This window comes from Rhinolophus hipposideros (assembly GCF_964194185.1).
Source record: "Rhinolophus hipposideros genome assembly, chromosome: 14".
In the NCBI taxonomy this organism is placed as follows: Eukaryota; Metazoa; Chordata; class Mammalia; order Chiroptera; family Rhinolophidae; genus Rhinolophus; species Rhinolophus hipposideros.
Window position 1 is genome coordinate 23,573,596 of NC_138060.1, and position 17,198 is coordinate 23,590,793.

The 17,198-nt window shown below is 50.1% G+C and overlaps 1 protein-coding gene across 1 annotated transcript in view; it reads right to left on the minus strand.

Annotated features, from left to right (window-relative positions):
* Nucleotides 1–3,231: 3,231 nt before the first annotated feature.
* The window catches only part of SSUH2 (ssu-2 homolog), a gene marked incomplete at its 5' end in the record, with an annotated part of 31,329 nt that continues 17,362 nt past the window's right edge, over nt 3,232–17,198 (minus strand). The window contains 8 exons of the mRNA XM_081072197.1: nt 3,232–4,708; nt 9,056–9,163; nt 11,009–11,114; nt 11,686–11,778; nt 13,097–13,182; nt 14,902–14,964; nt 15,934–16,058; nt 17,107–17,167. Of these exons, the coding sequence (XP_080928323.1) occupies nt 4,562–4,708; nt 9,056–9,163; nt 11,009–11,114; nt 11,686–11,778; nt 13,097–13,182; nt 14,902–14,964; nt 15,934–16,058; nt 17,107–17,167 (789 nt within the window). The 3' untranslated portion in view covers nt 3,232–4,561. The remainder of the gene's footprint in view (nt 4,709–9,055; nt 9,164–11,008; nt 11,115–11,685; nt 11,779–13,096; nt 13,183–14,901; nt 14,965–15,933; nt 16,059–17,106; nt 17,168–17,198) is intronic.

Genomic DNA, 17,198 nt, shown 5'->3' on the forward strand with positions numbered 1-17,198 from the left:
TGGAGGTGAAGAGAGGACAGGTGTCAGGGGAGGGCTCTGGGCCCTCCACCCACACCTCAGCCACAGCAACCATGTTTCTATATCTGGATCCCACATAAGATTTTATTTGGGGGAGACATAAATGGTGCCATGAAAAAGGAAAGGAAAAGAGAAAAAAGGAAAAATAGGATCCAAACCAATTCCTCATAATACAAAAAGAAAACTGACGTTAAAAGGTAAAAGGACTTATTCAGCATCACACAGCTGGTGGAGGCCACCTAGAATTAGAATCTGACATTCTTTATTTTAAATCAACATCCAGCACCTTGATTCAGTCTTGGGTTGTACTTGGCAGTGTTTACAGATGGGCGCCGCATGTAACAGTGATAAGCTAAACACAGACCTGCCCTATGAGGCCGGCAGTGGGGGGAATGGGGGGGACGGGGGGGGGGGGAGATACAAGTCATGAAACACGTGCAACCTCCCCAGAGATAGGAGCACTGAGGATGGGCCATGGGAGATGGCCCCATCAGAGGGCGAGGGGAACCATCCCTGAGGAAGGGGTACGTGAGCTGAAGGATGAAAAAGCAAGGTTTCTGGCAGTCACTGCTGCAGTGCAGGAGGCCGGCTCACTAGAGAAGTGCCGTGACACCCATTCAGCACTACCTACCCAAAGGAGTGTCATTCAAGGAGAAGACAGCCTTCCCAGGTACTGAGCCCCTACTGACGCTGAGCCCTGCACACCTGACCTCTTTTAACCCTTTCTACCCACCCTGCAAAGCAAGTGATATCATCCCCATCTCACAGATGGGAAACTGAGGCTCAGTGAGGTTAATAGAATTGCCCAGTATCACACAGCTGATCATAAGCAGGGCTAGAATTTGAACCAGAGTATATATGGTCCCCAAACCATGCTGTTTCCACAATCCCTGGCCATTAAATATAATTTCAAAGAAAGACTGGAATTCTGAGTGCAAGCCATCAAGGCCACACTGCTGTATCTAGAAGGTTCTTTCCTACTGGGAAACACAACTCCACTTGGGTCATTTGAACCAACTGTGAAAATAACACAGTTCTCTTGCCATTCTCCATATCAAGGGCTGCATGTGAATTAGGAATTGAAGTCAGCCAAGGTACAACAAGCTGACCAAGTGCTGAAGGCTAGGGTATTGGGAAATACTAAGAATGACAGGAACCTGGAGGGAAGGGAGGAAAACCAGGTGGGAAAGGAAGTCCCTCTTGCCTTCTAAGCAGTGATTCTCCCCACATGGCACCCACACCCCATACACACACATGCATAACACACACACCAGGCATGCACACACGTGTACACATACATATACATACACCGCACACATACATATACACATGAACATGCATACACACATTCATCATGCATGCACACACGTGCACACACAAAAATACACACACACACGGTACATGTACACCCACCATGCATGCTCACACACCATTGCACACACACATATACATATTAGGTCGGTGCAAAAGTAATTGCAGTTTTTGCAATTTTAACCTTTTAAACTGCAATTACTTTTGCACCAACCTAATGCATGCACACACTGCGTATACATACATACATACACAAATGCACATGCACACACATGCACATATGTACATATACTTGCAACCATCACCACCAATTGGGTGTTAGGCATTCTCCTGTCATCAACTCCCTCTCACGTTCTTTCCTTTCCCTCTCCACAACACGCAGTCTCTGCTACTATTCTGTAGTCTTAAGAGCAGAGACTTCAGATCTCTGGGAAACCCCTGCCAGCCCAGCATGGCTCTGCCCACCTGACAGGGACCCAGTGACTGGTAAAAAACAGGGCTCGTGTTATCCTCTGGCACGGCAATAAGGAAAAAGCAAGCCACGTGAGTCTGTTCTTCAAAAACAAAATTGAATTGGGATCAGAGCCGGTCTGTGGAGGCCAGTTTTGAGTTAGGGCTGCCCTTGTGTGCTCTCTCTACCCCCCATGACTTCAGCTGGGGCTAGGGCTACAGTCACAGCCAGCTCAGCCCTCGGGTAGCAGACAGAGGCAGAAATAGCAAATGAAGTCATATCCTGGCTGCAGCAAAAGTCATAAAAACAGATAACACTGCAGAGAAAATCACACAGCAGTTATCAACCAATCAGAGCACCCAGCATCCATCTGGGATTTTGCCGAAACCATGGGAACTAAGGAGCCTGTGGCTCGTGGCTCATGGGGGCTCACTTGGAACATTGTCCCTTTGGACCCACTTTATTCCTGCTGGATTTTTCTCATTGGGTTCACGCACCAACCGTGTGTATGGCCCACTGGGCCTCAACCTTCACATACCCCCTTTTCATCCTAAAATGTTATTCATATATAGCCTACTTATATTGTGTTTTAGAAAGCAATTGAATTCCCAAAGTGAAATATAAAGGGGAAATAAGAAATCCTTGTTTCCATACATGTATTTCAATTTGTGAATGCTCAGGCACAGCGGCACGAGGAGCCTCAACACAGGTTAGGACTTCAGAGAAGTGAGAGGACCAGAAGCCGTTTCAGACAAGGTGTACAGGAAAATCAAAGAACAGAGGTGAACACTAAATGAAAATCAGCGTTACGTTAAGCAATAACGGATGACATTTTGTAAAACTGAGTGAGCTCGACATAAATGTCAGTGGTGCGTCCGCAAGTCGTGTCAGATGGGGGCCAGCGCTGCCTGGACTCCGTCCACCAAAGGCCGCCAACAGTGTCGCTTCGAATCACTGTAACAACCAAAACTGTCCCCTCCCTTTGTACAAGTCCCCCTAGGGGCAAAAGCTTCCCAGAGGTAGGTAGGCCATCCCCAGGGAGGTGGGTGCTTGGCCTCCCTTGTGACCCAGAGCAGGAGCCTCCCAGACGGGGGTGCACACAGAGGCAGAAGGAAAAGGAAGTGGGAAGCCTTGGGAGGCCCTCCCTGGTTCCCCTGCCAGCACCAGGCTCTGTCCCCAGGTCACCCCTCCAGAGTGTCCCCCCACCCAAGTGTGCACTTCTCGTGCCCCTGGCCTCCCACGCGTGCAGAGCCTGTGGCCCTAGCTGTGGGCGGCATCCGAGACTCTCAGAGCCTCCAGGTCCCATTCCTGTGCTTCTCAGTCAACTTTCCCTTGTCTTCCTGCAGCCCTAGGGGAGCGGACACCCCTCTGAAGCCCTGCCTCTCCTGCCAGCCACCCCCCACCCCACCTCCAGTGTGCAGGAAACAGCAACACCCGAACAGAAGGCAGGCGAGGATACAAGTGCTTATTTGCATTGCATTTGGCAAAGATGCCCTGGGGAATGGCCTCAGACCCCCGCCCCCAGCCTCCCCAGCCAGGCCTGTGTGTCCACATCCTCCCACCCCATGGGAGACAAGGGCTGCAGGCAGGCAGGAGCTTGGGAATCAAAAGGGTACAGACTGGCCCTCGCAGGGTATGGCAATCCCCTTCCGGGTGTGGAGTGGGGATAGTAAATGACAGGGGCCTCTGGTTACCCACAGGCAGCTGCACAGTGGCCCACCCGGGCCCCATACCACCCCTCCAAGGCTAACTGAGCATGCAGTCTGCAGGGCACCCCCTCCACCCCAGCCTGGTTGCACCAGGTGGGAGCTCCTGCACGTGACTGGGTACACAGGACATCCAGTTTGTGTGCTCCTCAATGGGCAGGTTCTGAGGTCAACACATCATGTGAGAACCTGCATACATCCAGAAGCACTCTCTCAAATTTCCTCTGGCATAGGCACCCCATTAGATATCGGCAAATAGACCGGGAATCCATCCAACACACAGGCCTTGTTCTCCCCTTTGGGAAGAGCTCTCTTTCCTCAGTCAGGTGAGCATGAGGGGTGCTTACCCTTACAGCTGCCATGCTTTAAGGAAGCCCTGGCTGTGTGGAGAGGCCACATGTAGGTGCTCCAGCTGTCAGCCCTCGTAGAGGTCCCAGCCAACGGCCACCATCAACCACCACATCTCTGGGTGAACCAGGCTGCAGGTGATTTCAGCCCCCTGCCCTTGAGCCGCCTCAGCCTTGAAATCTTCCCAGACATGACTGAACAGACACAACCCATCCCCGCCGTGGCTGTGTCTGAATTCCCGACCCACAGAATGGGGAGTCGAAGTTTAGGACATAAAGGTACTTTCTGCCTACGTGCACTCTTTGGTGTGCAGTAAGGGGCAGCCGGCGTGGGTATATCTTTAAACATTCCAACAACGCTCTGCTTGGCAAATGGCTCACACTTGAAGAGGCGCGCCAGAGCTGAGCCTGACCCAGGGAAGAGCGACATCAGACTCCACGCACACTCAGGGCATGAATAGGCCTGGAGGCAAGAGGCCAAGCCCCCACCGTGCAATGATTTGTCCTACAGGAATGTGTGAAGTTGAATTCTTGCAGGTTAAACACATGATAGGCCCCACCAGAGGTGCTCCGGAAAGGAAGACCGGTGGCTTGACAGACGATGAGCTGAATTCTCTGGAAGGACAGACCCCTGGGTTTGTGTGTGATTGTCCCATGTAGCCAATGAGGAGTGAGCTCCGAGACCTCAGTTGTCTTCCCCAGTGGGCTGTGGAGAGAGCTGTTCTGAGTCAGATGATGGTGCAGCCGCAACAGTACCGCTCAGGGTAGTCTGCCACATACACCCTGTGGTCAGTGCCGTAGATGTAGTAGACATTAGTCTTTCCTTGGTACCAGTAATGAACTTCTGTGAGGGGGATCAGCTCAATGGTCTGGCGCTGAGGAAACAATTGGCCAAGAAAAACTTCAGTGTTCTGTTCAAGTCACTCTTCCGCTCAAGAACCTTCAGTAGCTCCCTACTACCTGTGGGATGAAGTTCATGCTCTGGAGTTGGCATTTTGGCTCCCGTCTGCCCCTCTAGATGTATATCCCCCTGCACTCCTCCATATACCCTTCATTCGGACTCAAACCAACTCGTCATGTTTAGCCACCATCTGCTGCTAGGTTTCATGAAGTGGCGGCACAGGTATCCCCAGGGGAGCCCCAGATGCATGAAAAGCCACCAGCCAAACAGGACATCTCCCAGAAACACTCATTTTTAAATGGTGGGACAACAAAGGTAGAAGAGAAAGTCATTTTTAACATTTGTATATTAAAACAACCGTGGACATATTAGCGAGTGGATTACGCAGTTTGAATTAAATTTTAAGATAGAATGTGGATATGAAAGGAATTCCAAAGTTTGATGGGCTGCTTCAGGCGATTTTCTCCGACCCTGAAAATGCCTGCCCCCCACCAAATGGGAAAATCGAGGCCCCTGGCCTCGTGGAATCTCCAATCTGAAAGACCATCTAGGTCAAGCTCCATCTCCTTGCCATAGCGGTACCTGTGTAATGCTCAGGTCTCCTCTCCAGCACCCACCTGTACCTGGCACTCCCTGCCTCCCACAGAGCGGTCCTGTAGTCCCTCGTTCTCTGGCCCCTTCTCTGAGCACTGACTCAATGACCTTCTGAAATCAAGGGCCCCAGAATGGAACTAGCAGCCCCCCTTGGGAGAGAACACTGGCTCCTACTGAGGTATCCTCCCCATTAGCTTTACATGCTGTTTTGTTGTTGACAACTACAGACGGAGTTGCCGTAGGGAAGTTACCCCTAATCATTGAAGTAAAGCTTTCTTGGGGACATCCTGTGGGCCAGGCTCTGTGTCAAAACCCCTAAGTTCTTCTGCACTATCTGCTCCCCCGTCCCAGACTCAAATGTGGGGATCACAAACCCAGAGGGAGTTTAGCCCAGGGTCAGACTCTTACTTGGAGGAATTTCCCCTGCTTAGGAAAAGAGTCCAAGTCCTGTCAGTGTATATGATGGTCTGAGGCCCCGTGGAAAGGGTGAAACAGGCTGGGGATAGAGGGTTGGATTTTGAGAAGCAGCTCCCTACTGTACTGGAGGGCAAGTTTAGGGGAAGCATGACATTGTGGCAGGAGGGGGACCCAAATCAGGGCATGCGTTTTCCATGAAGCTTTGTGTGTGATCTTGCACTTTCTTTCTCTGAGCCTCAGTGTCCTCATCTGTGAAATGGGGATAAAACTTCTATATCACAGAGTTGTTGAGAGAATCAAATGAGATTGTGAGACTGAGTTTTTTTCATATGCCAGAAATTGGTCTCCCAGTGATAATTTGGGAAATACAAGGTAGAAACCCCTCTTGACATCTTGGTATGGGGGACCCAAATGGGAATTACGAGAAGAGAAGAGATGGTAGTTAATATCACTGCTCAGAAGGCCTGGACAGTGGTGTCAGCACCATTCGTTTCCAGACTTTTCTACTAAGGTCAAACAGAAAGCACAGCAATACCACCCTACCGACCCCCACCTGCCTCCATTTGCTTCTGATTTGAATGCTCTCTGAGTTTGAGGCCACAGGTTGGTCAGGACATCAATTGCCATCAAGTGGTTACCTTGTAACCAGCCATTTATCTGATTCTACACCTCGGTCATGCACCTAGGATGAAAAAATCTGAGGTCTGAGTGTAATGAGCTGAGCTGGTATCATGACAGCTGTCTCCACGTTGGATTCCACTTGCTAACTTCTTGATTCCAAACAGAATGTGGGCATGAATCTTTGTCTCCAGTCCAGGACCAAGGGACAATGTAGGAAAAGACTCACGGACATGGCCTCTTGTCCCATTACGTTCCCTTTTAAAGCATAATGTTCCCCATGCCTCAGTTTACCCTTCCCTGCTGCAGGGCTGGTTCCCAAATGGCTTGTGTTGCCCGAGACAGGATCATGCTGTAGGGAAAAGCCCAGGAACCAGGTTCCAGATCTCGGCAGTCACTTCACCTCTTTGGGCCTCAGTTTTCCCAGGTGCCAAATGAAGGGTCCAAAAAGGACTCAAATCGTCAGTCTCAGAAGCAAAAGAGTCCCAGGATAACCACTAGTGTCCACACGCTGCTGAGTCACGTCCTCACCTTCTTCCCAGTTCCCAAGCAGAGACCTCAAAATTTGGGGCTCTTCCCTCGGACCCACACCATAGGATACTAGTGCCACAAGAGCAAGTTCCCCAAGAGACCGTTCTGGGGTCTCTCGTAGGTCTTGTTCTCATCTCACCCGGGTTCCCTGGAATCTGCTTCGCACACTCACCCCTATCCCGCTTCTACACACACGACTGCTCCCAGCTCAACCTTTCTCTCCAGACTCCCATCCTTGAGATACAGAACCCACCTCCCACCCACGGGCAGACAGTGCCTGGGCGGTTGTGCCAGTGATTGGATGGTACTAAAGAACAAAAGTCCAGCTCTCTCCCCTCCAGGAGGACAGCCTGAGGTGTGATTGACCCTCAGAGCTCACCTGGGTGTGGGCAGCGTCTGGGCCGTCACCGGCACTGCGTCCTTACATGACCTCCTCCTCTTCCCTCTTCAGCTCCCCCACTACTTTACCAGGTTCTCCTGGGACCCCTTCCTTAAAAACTCTGCCTCAGATCTGCTTCTGCAAAGCCCAACATAAGGCAACGTCCAACCCCGCTCATTTCCTAGAGAACACGGAGGCCCGTGGCAGGGAAGAAAGGGGCTGAAAGCCGTGAGTGCATGCCCGACCGGGCAAGCAGGTCCTAGCCTGCTAAGCAAATTGTCCCTGCAGTGTGTGGCCCGGTGAAAAGGGTCCCAAATCTCCCCGCTGGCTGATCTCCCTGGCCAGCCTACACTAGCTCCCGAAGAGTTGCTTGTGCGTCTTAAATGCGGTGAATGACAACATTGGGCTTGGAGTCGGGAAAGTCAGGTTCTGCTCCTGGGCTCTTGCACTAAGAAGCTGCATGACCTTGGGCAAATTACTTCCACTCCCTGGGCCTCTGATGTGTCAGAAAAGCCGTAAGTTTAGACTAGACCAGGGTTAGCCTATGATGGCTCACAGGCCAAAGCAGGCCCATCAGCCTGTGCAGTGCCCACTTAGCATTTAAAAAAATTTGTCATATATTGAGAAATCAGGCTTCATATATAAAAATCTGGACTTTAGATCTGAAATCTCTGCCTCTGAGTCAACATAAAGCTGAGCGATGGCGGGTCCCTTTGGATAAAGGGCTCTCCCACCCATGTTACCACTCGGCCCTGGTCGGCCTTTGAGTTTGCAGTTCCCCAATTCCATGATTTCCCCAATTCCATGAGGTCCATTCCAGCTCCAAGATGGTCATTTATTAATTTTAAATTAAATGCATCCTTCTCTCTCCTGCAAATAGGGGACATTTGCAGAGAAAGAAGGGGAAATACTCATTGCAAAGGGAACAGAAGGAACAAGGACATTTTGATCATTTTGATCACCAGGTTCCAAACACTTAAAGCAAATTGTCTCATCCTTACAACACCCCCCCTGAGACCGTTCTAGCATCTCTTTTTCCCCAAGTGAGAAACTGGACTTCAAGGAGGAGGACGAAGGTTAGGATGTGGGAGAACCAGGATCTGAGCCCAGTCTGCAAGACTCAGGCCTCTGATGACAAAACCCCTCACAGAGCTCTGGCCCTGGGCATTCCCTGGCCAAACCTCCAACTTCCAGCAGCTTCCAGCCAGGTAACTGCTGGTTGCAAGGGGTACTACTACCACCTAGAGGCCACCAGGATACAGCACCAAAGCAATCCTTGCCCTGGCCACCACACCTGCCTCAGGGAGGCTGGTGGAAGACATGCCTGGGATTTGGAAAGAGCACCGAAGGGTAGACGCTGGGTTCCCACCTGCCTAGGACTCTGGATCTCGAGCTTTCCCTTCCCCTCTCTGAATACCAGGGGATTCAAATCAAAATCACACCGAGCCAAATTCCTGCTTGAAACCCTGCATAGCTTCCTGTCACTCTCAGAATAAAAGTCCAAACTTCTCACCATAGACTATGTGGCCTGCCCTGATCTCTGCCTCCAGCCGCTGACCTCAAATCAGTCCCCAGTACCCCCTGTTTTCTCAGGCTGAGGCTCCTCCCCACCACCCTCCCTCTAGCTGCCTCTTCCTTTTCCTTCCTCCCCGCCCCGCAGAAAGGAGCCCCAGCAGAAGAAACATCTCATTTCCTCCTTTAGTGACCAGAGGGACGGTGCCCTCAGAGCCCCAGGCTGGCCCTGGAAGCCTCCCCAAAGCCCCAGGCCCCTGCCCAGCTCACCTGCTGAAGGACTCGGGCTCTGGAGGCCAGGGCGGCGCTGTGCTGGGCAAGGCCTCGCTGGGAAGCCAGAGAGATCTCCCTCAGGGGGAAGTCGACAAGTGGGTATACCTGGGGAGAGAGACACACCCACATCGCCCTCTGACCAGGTCAGCACCTGGAGCCTTGGCGAGCTGATTCCAACAGGCAGGCGGGAGAAAGAGCCCAGAGAGGGCCCGAGGCCATGCAGGCAGCGGGGTGGGGATTGTTTAATCACCACAGACCCTCAATCACCAGCATTAAAGCCTCGGGAATTCCAACAAAGGGAGGAGGCGGTGGACAGAGTACTCCTTCACCTGCAGCCCACTCAGTCACCCAGCAAGCCTTCCGGCTGCCTGACTCGGGGGATGCAGGGCTTCCTTAGGGGTGATGCCTGCCGTGAGCATTTAGGAAGCCCGAGGGACTGGGGCAAAGAAAGGAGGCTGAGGAATATTATTCAGCCATAAAACAGAAGGATGTTCTGGCATTTTGACAACAGAGATGGACCTTGAGTGTATTATACTAAGTGAAATAAGTCAGAGAAAGATACAGATGGTATGATCTCTCTTATATGTGGAATCTAAAAGACAACAATTAAACTCATACATGCAGAAAACAGATCCATGGTTGCCAGAAGGGGTGGGGCAGGGAGGGGTTGGATGAAATGAGTGACGGGGTTAAAGGTACAAACTTCCAGTTATAAAATAAATAAGTCCTGGGTATGTAATGTACAGCACGGTGACTGTAGTTAATAATACTATTTTGGATATTTGAAAGTTGCTAAGAGAGTAGATCTTCAAAGTTCTCATCGCAAGAAAAAAAATTGTAAGTAGGTGTGGTAATGGATGTTAACTAGACCTATGGTGGTGATCATTTCACAATATATACAAATATTGAACTATTATATTGTACACCTTAAACTAATATAATGATACATGTCAACTACATCTCAGTTATTAAAAAACGCATGTTACTAAGTGAAAGAAGCCAGTTTGAAAAGGAGGAAGGAAGGGAGGAAAGAAGGAGGGAGAGAGAGAGAAAGCTGAGCGAGCACCTGTCCCTCTCAGAGAAAATGGCATAGGGACCTTGTTCAGGTATCCCATAAAGGCCGAATTCCCTGCCAAGGCCTACTGCAGAGACAGCAAATCTTTCCTGTAAAAGGCAAGATAATAAACGTTTTAGGCTCTGTGTCTCAGCTACTCGACTCTGCCCTTGTAGCACAAAAGTAGCCACAGACAATATGTAAACAAACAAGCATGACTGTGTGTCAATAAAACTTTATTTATAAAAGCAGACTGAGGGCCAGTGTTTGCTGATCCCTGGCCTACAGGACCCTCCCTGATCTGCCTACTGGCACCTCCCGTGTCTTAGCTCCTTGCTCTGCCCAGCTCACTTTAAGGTCTCTACCATGCTGTTCCCTCCGCTGAACACCCTCGCTCTGATGGCCACATGGCCCACTTCCCCACTGCACTGCCTTCAGGTCTTTGCCCAGTGTCACTTCTCTGACCACCAGCTGAAACACCACCCCCAACCTTTTATGTCTCCTCACCCTGCTTGCATATTTCTCAATGACCCTTACCACCATCTGACATTGTGGTCAAATGTTATTATCTTCTCCCTCACCATACTGTGAGATCTATGAGAGCAGGGATTTTGTTGGATGGTATCCCCAGGGTCCAGAATGGTTCTTAGTATAGGAGAAGTGTCTCCAGGTTTGTGAAAGGAAGAGAGAAAGGAGGGAGGAAGAAGGAGGAAAAAGGGAGGAAGGAAGGTTTAAGAGTGTGAAATTCATGGGACAACTGGCCCCCTGGGGTCCCAGCCACCTTTGTTCTGTCTAGGCAGCTCAGCCTGTCTTTCCAAATGAGAGCAGCCCCACAGACAGCTGGAGGAGCTAAGAGAAACCTAGCTTCCGTGAGGCATCTGCAAAGCCCTTCTTACCACTGTGTTTTCATCCTTAAAGAGGTTTTCTCCTTTGGCTTTAGCTAGGAGCTCCCCGGGGCAGTTCAGCCGGTGCTCAGACACAAACTCAAACAGGCTGTTCTTCCTGGAGGTGAAGAGGGTGAGGGACAGATTAGAAGATGGGTTTGGAATCAGACAAACCTGGGCTGGAAGGCTTGCGTTACTACTACTGATAGGACCTTGCGAAAGTTCTTTAGCCTCTGAGCCTCTGTGTCTTCAACTGTAAACTCAGAAACTAGCAAAGTACTGACAGCTCCATCTTATGACTTCATTTCACCCTCACCTGTGACTTGCTCAACGAGGTGTCTGAAGAGAGAAACACTTAATGCCTGGGAGCCTTTCCTGACATGGGAATTTAGGACACGGGGACTCACTTCCCAGATGGGAGTGCCCACTTGATGAGTGGCTGTTGCACTAGAAAGTGGTGATGGCTGAATTTGAATTCAGGTCTGCGCTAAAGCCCGGCAGCACCCCACCATCCCACGCTGCCTCTTCCCAGAGATCTCTCCCCTTCCCAAGTCGCTTTAATCCCTTTTGTCCCAGCAGGTCCCCGTACTGTGAAAGCCCCAAGCAAGTGGAGTTTCCCTGCAGAAGCCAATCCAGCCCATGTTCCCCGGCTACCCCCCGGGCCACGGCATTGAGACACTGCCACGTACCACATGATGACGAGCTGAATGAAGTGCAACAGTTTCTTCTCCCCCTTGCAGGTAGCACAGGTCTTGTTTCCCCTTCCCGAGCATGTGCTGCACCTGAGAGGGACACACAATCAGTCCCACTCTGATAATGATGGGGGCCTGGGGGCCTCCAGAGGCTCCACCCCCAAATCCTGTCTCATACACGTAGACTGTGGTGGACATGGATTACTTCCGCCTGCCCACCATCTAGGCCTCCTCCTTCTGGTGGCAGTACCCCAATTTCCCTTTGGAGACCACCCTTCTCCCACCCAGTCCCCAGAGTTCCTGGGCTTGCCCCCACCCCTTCTATGACCAGCTGGGGACCTCAGTCTGGCCAGTTAGCTTATTATATCCCTGGCCACCGTGGCTTATACAAAGATGGGCACATGACCCAGGTGAGTGCAATGAGACCTGCCCCATAACTTTTGTTGGAACATTCAGGAAAGGGATACTCTTTTCTACTGAGAGTACTAAACTTGGAGATGGCTTGCCTGAGAATGAAGCCAACACAAAGGAAAGCAGAGTGAGGAATGGAAACAGATTCTTGATGACATTGTTTAAGCACCTGGACCCAGCTGTACCTTCAGCTGGATGGAATATACTGCTGAACCCAGAAATACATTCCTGAACTTTTCCATGACATGGGACTATAAATTTACTTTTTCGCTACAGCCAGTTTGAATTGGATTTCTTTCACTTGTAAATGGAATAAACCTGAGTTTCCTTCCAAATCAAGGACTTTCTTTATCACCCACAGGTGGCAGGTATGCCAAAGCTTCACCATCAGGATTCTTAGAAGCATAGCTTGGGCCTCGATGAGCCAAAAATATCATTAACCAACACAACTTTGGATAGTTTCACTCCTCATGATTTCCTGTTGTCCTTTAAAGATTTATAAATACATTAAACAATATGATTTACAAAATGCAACGCTCCACTGTTTGCAAAGCCTTCTGAGCAGACATGGAACTTGGTTGATTGTTTAGACCATCACCCAACCTTCCTTGACTTCTCTCTCCTCCATTGCCCTGCAATGAGTTATAAATAACTGTTTTCCCAGGCCCCAGGACTTAGATAATCAAGAATCTCATCTTTGGGTGGTTTTCTATATTCATTACGTGAGACAGGACGAGGTCTCCTCTCCATAAACTGCCTGCCTGCCTTCCTGCGATGGCTTGATCCTTACACCTGACTCACAGATTGCTTGATGAGTTCCAGTCTTTTCCGGAAATATCAGGCCTCGAGAAAAGCCCACCCACTCCACAAATATTTAGCAAGTATCTGCTATGCACAGAGGTCTGGGGACACAGGAGTTATAAGACAGACGGGGTGCCTGCTTGCTCCCCAGAAGAGCAGACAATGAGAAGAGAGAAGCCAGGGAGACCCATCCTACCTGCGCCTGCCACACCCCGAGCACATCTGACATCTCCGGGGCTGCTTGGCTCTGCGCTTGGCTCCACAGCAGGAAGGGCACCTCACCTGTGGACACACCACGGCCTCAGCCTCCACTGGCCTCCCAGGAAAGTGGGGCAAAGAGCATCCTGAGACCCGGTTCAAATCCCCGCCTTGTGACCTTAAGTTTGCCTTTCCTCTCCCTGGGCCTCCGCCCCTTCATCTGTAAAATGGGAGGGTTGGACATAGTGAATTTGTGGACCTCTTCTGTTGTACCTTTCAAAGAATCTACATCCTAATATCCCTGTTTCTCCTGGGCCATCCGTCTCTCCTGCTCTCCTCAGATCCCCACAAACCCTGGGACTGTCCCTACCCAAACAGCCATGGCCAGAGGGTGCAGGAAGAGGAGCGGGCTGGCTCAGGGACCTGATGCTAGAGACAAAGATCTCCATCTTGGAAAGGCCCCCAGAAGTAACCCAGGCAATGCTCCCCCAGTTGGCTGATGGTGGATGCTGACGACATTCCAGGAAAAGCCTGAGGGAGGTGGGAGAGGGAGGAGAGGAGCAGGGTGGAGGAAGGAACAGAAGAGACCCCAGAGAGGGGCTCCGGAAAGCCACAAGGAGAATGGCAGGGGTGAGAGCACAGGAGAGAGACACCGGTACTCAGCACCACTAGCCACAGATGGGGCGTTAGTGGACAGAGGGGTGAACACACAGCAGGCAGAAGGAGGACACCACCAAGGTGGGAGGAATAGACAGAAAGCCGGCAGACAGAAGGATGGAGGAAGACACAGCTTAGAGTGACAAGTGGTCAGTATGTGTCCAAAAGATTAGGTGCAAAGGGGAGCGCTAAGCACACGTGACGAGCTTGGTTCTACTCCTAGGATGGTTAGCAGCCCTGAAGATTTCTGAAAGGCTGATGTCATGAGAGCCTGGTTGTGTGCTTAGGGGCCTGTACTGGGTCAAATGGTGTCTCCCCTCCTCCCCGTCACCAAAATTTACACCCAACAGAGCCTCAGAATGTGATCTTATTTGGAAATAGTCTTTGCAGATGTAATTGTTAAGACGCAGTCATGCTGGACTAGGGTAGGCCCTAAATTCAATGGCCGGTGTCCTTATAAGAAGGCCATGGGGACACACAGAGACACACGGAGGACCAGGCCATGTGAAGACAGAGGCCCAGGCTGGAGTGATGCAGCTCCTAGATTGCCAGAAGCTGCCGGAAGCTTGAAAGATGGCTTCTCCCTCAAGGCCTCCAGAAGGAAACAACCCTGCTGACACCTTGATTTTGGACTTCCAGCCACCAGAATTATCAGAGAATAAATTTGTTGTTTTAAGCCACCCAGTTTGTGGTCATTTATTAGGGTAGCTCTCGGAAACTGATACAAGGCCCCGTCTTTTATGTCTCTGGAAGCCCTCTGAACTTCAACTTCTCAGCACTCATCATCCTACAAGTCCTGGTCACTGTCAGTCTCCCCCACAGACAGGGAGTCCCTGGTTGGAAGGAGCTCCAGTTTTAGTTTTCGTCCTTTTGCAGGGCCTGGTACCACGCAGGTACTCAATGAGTGTTTGTAGATGGATGAGACAAGGAGAAAAGAATTAAAATCATAAACCATCAAAGTGAAAAACACCAGTAGAGACCACCCCATCCAACCTTTCCATTTCAGAGGTGGGAAAATGGAGGATGACTTTCCTAAGGTCACACTGATAGAGTAGGAAGCCCCAGGCCCCCAGCCCAACCCTCTGTCTCTATGCGGCCCTTCCCCTCACACTGTCCCTTACTCACCAGCCGCCACACGTGACTCACCATGCCAGCCCCATGGCAGCCGCTGCACTTGTAGCGCCCACGCCCATGGCATTTGTGGCATTCCTGAAGGTGAAACTTGCCTTGAATCTAGTTTCCCAGGCACCAGCAGCTCCTGGCTTCACCACCCCAACCCTCGCCCCCATGATGTCACCATCCCAGAGCCAGGGTGGGAAGACAGCCATTCCCACTTGACTATGATCCAACGGGCCTTGAATGCCGAGCCCAGGAGATCGTGTTAGCATTTCCTCAGAGCCCCAGCCCAGTCTGTCCTGTCCTGGATACTAAGAAGGGGACACTTGCTCTCCCAGCCTCTCATCCTGACTCTCGTTCCCAGGCTAAACCACAAAAGAACGGTGCCCTTCACTCATTAAGTAGCTAAAGTGGTCTTTGGGAATAGAAGTCATAAAAAATGGACACATTGTGAGAGGCAATGAGTTAGCTATTGGAATTTAATCATCGAATCAAAATAGCGTTTCCACTCTCGAGAAAAGAGTAGAACACTTTGTTTAACCTCTCACAGTCCCTTCCATCTTATAATGCTATGAAAACAGAGGGTTCAATGACATGCTTGCATCAAGTTCTACAATGAAAACAAGGCAGACAATTAGATGAGAATATAATATAAAATATCTCAGCTGTGTTTTTGTAATACATGAGGTTACCCTCACTTCATGTTGTGACATTTCTATAAAATAGGATAGAGGTTAAATTCTGTTGCCCTACAAATTTCTATGAAAAATTCCAACAATGTTTTAACTTTATTTTATATCACATCAGTTGCTTACTATCAGGCAAAAAAAAAAAAAGGATAAAAATCATTCAGATGGTCTAGGCATGCGAATGCACACTATTTGAATCTGATGACGATTTTGTAAATGGGATCACCCTTTTGCTATGTGAATAGAAAGCCAAGAAAGAAAGCAACAGCCTGGATTTGGGTTTCCCTTTTAAAAAGGATGAAGTTTGAAGAAACTTCCAGTGCCTGGAACACCAGCTCGGAGAGGAGGGCAAAGGTCCCAATAATTGTGTTACCTTGACCAATGATGAGTGAGGGACTTGGAACTTCCTGATGTCTTCCTGAAACATCGGGGGCACCTGGACCTTGATGTCCCAAAGCCTGGGGGAGGTCCCTCTTTGTGGCCCATCCACAGAGTGTTCTGACACAGAGAGGGATCAGTGTAAGAATAGTAAGTCTGTCAGAACAAACTTTTATTGATTTACCAAACCCTTCAGAGGCTTCACTCGGTGCCAGGCATTAGGCTACCCTGAGGCATGGAGATAAATTCTCCTTGCGGTCAGTGATTAAGCACCCAAACTCTGGGGTTGAAGAGACTTGGGTTTGACTCCTGGTTCTTCTACTTCCTAGCTGCGTAATTCCAGACAAATGAGTTCACCTCTCTGATCTTCCATTCTCTCATCTAAAATGGGGATAATGGTGGCACCTACCATTTAGGATGGTAGTAAAAATTACATAGAAGAAGGCATAGAAATGTTTAGCGCAGGGCTGGCACATGGTGAAAGGCTCAATCAACAAGCACTCTCATCTCCATCCCCACCATATTCTTCCTCTTCCTCTTCCTCCACTCAAGGAGCTACAACACGATGGTAAGTGCTTTGGACAAGAGTTTCATCAGGGGCTGTGAAAACCCAGAAGACTGATTCATTCTGCTGGGGAGGGAAGTGGCAGGAGAAGAAATCCTGAAAGGCTTCATGAAAGAGGTGACTTGTGAGCTGAGTCTTGAAGGATGAACCGAAGTGGTCAGCAGACAAAACAAGTACAGCATAGGGCTTCCCAGACAGAGAACCTGAAGCCTCCAGTGGGTTTAAGCAGGAGTTGGGATGGCACAGTGAAGGGAGGCCCAGGGATCTAGAGACTTTGGGAGGTACTGGGGTGGCCTGGGAGGCAGGGAGATGCTCACGCACACATGCTGCCTTTGCAATATGGCCCCATGTGGCAGCACCAGCCTGTGGTCAAAGGCAAAAGCTAGACTTTCTCAGGACCTTCTACAAACCATTTCCTGGGCGGCAAGCATTTGCTACGATCAGCACTGGAAAGCCTCTCACGTGAAAGCCCATCCTTTCATTTTACAGGGGATGGGGAAACTGGGGTTCTGAGCAGAAGAGCATCTCATTCAAGGTTAGTGGCTAAGACGAGCCCCTGCCATATTTGCTCCCAACTAAACTGATTTCAGACAACTCACTTACTAGTGAAGGGTTGAAATGTCCATTCACTTATCCTGGATTCGCTGAAAGTCTCTAGTCGGTACTATAGAGAAAAAGAGAGCATGTTCAAACTC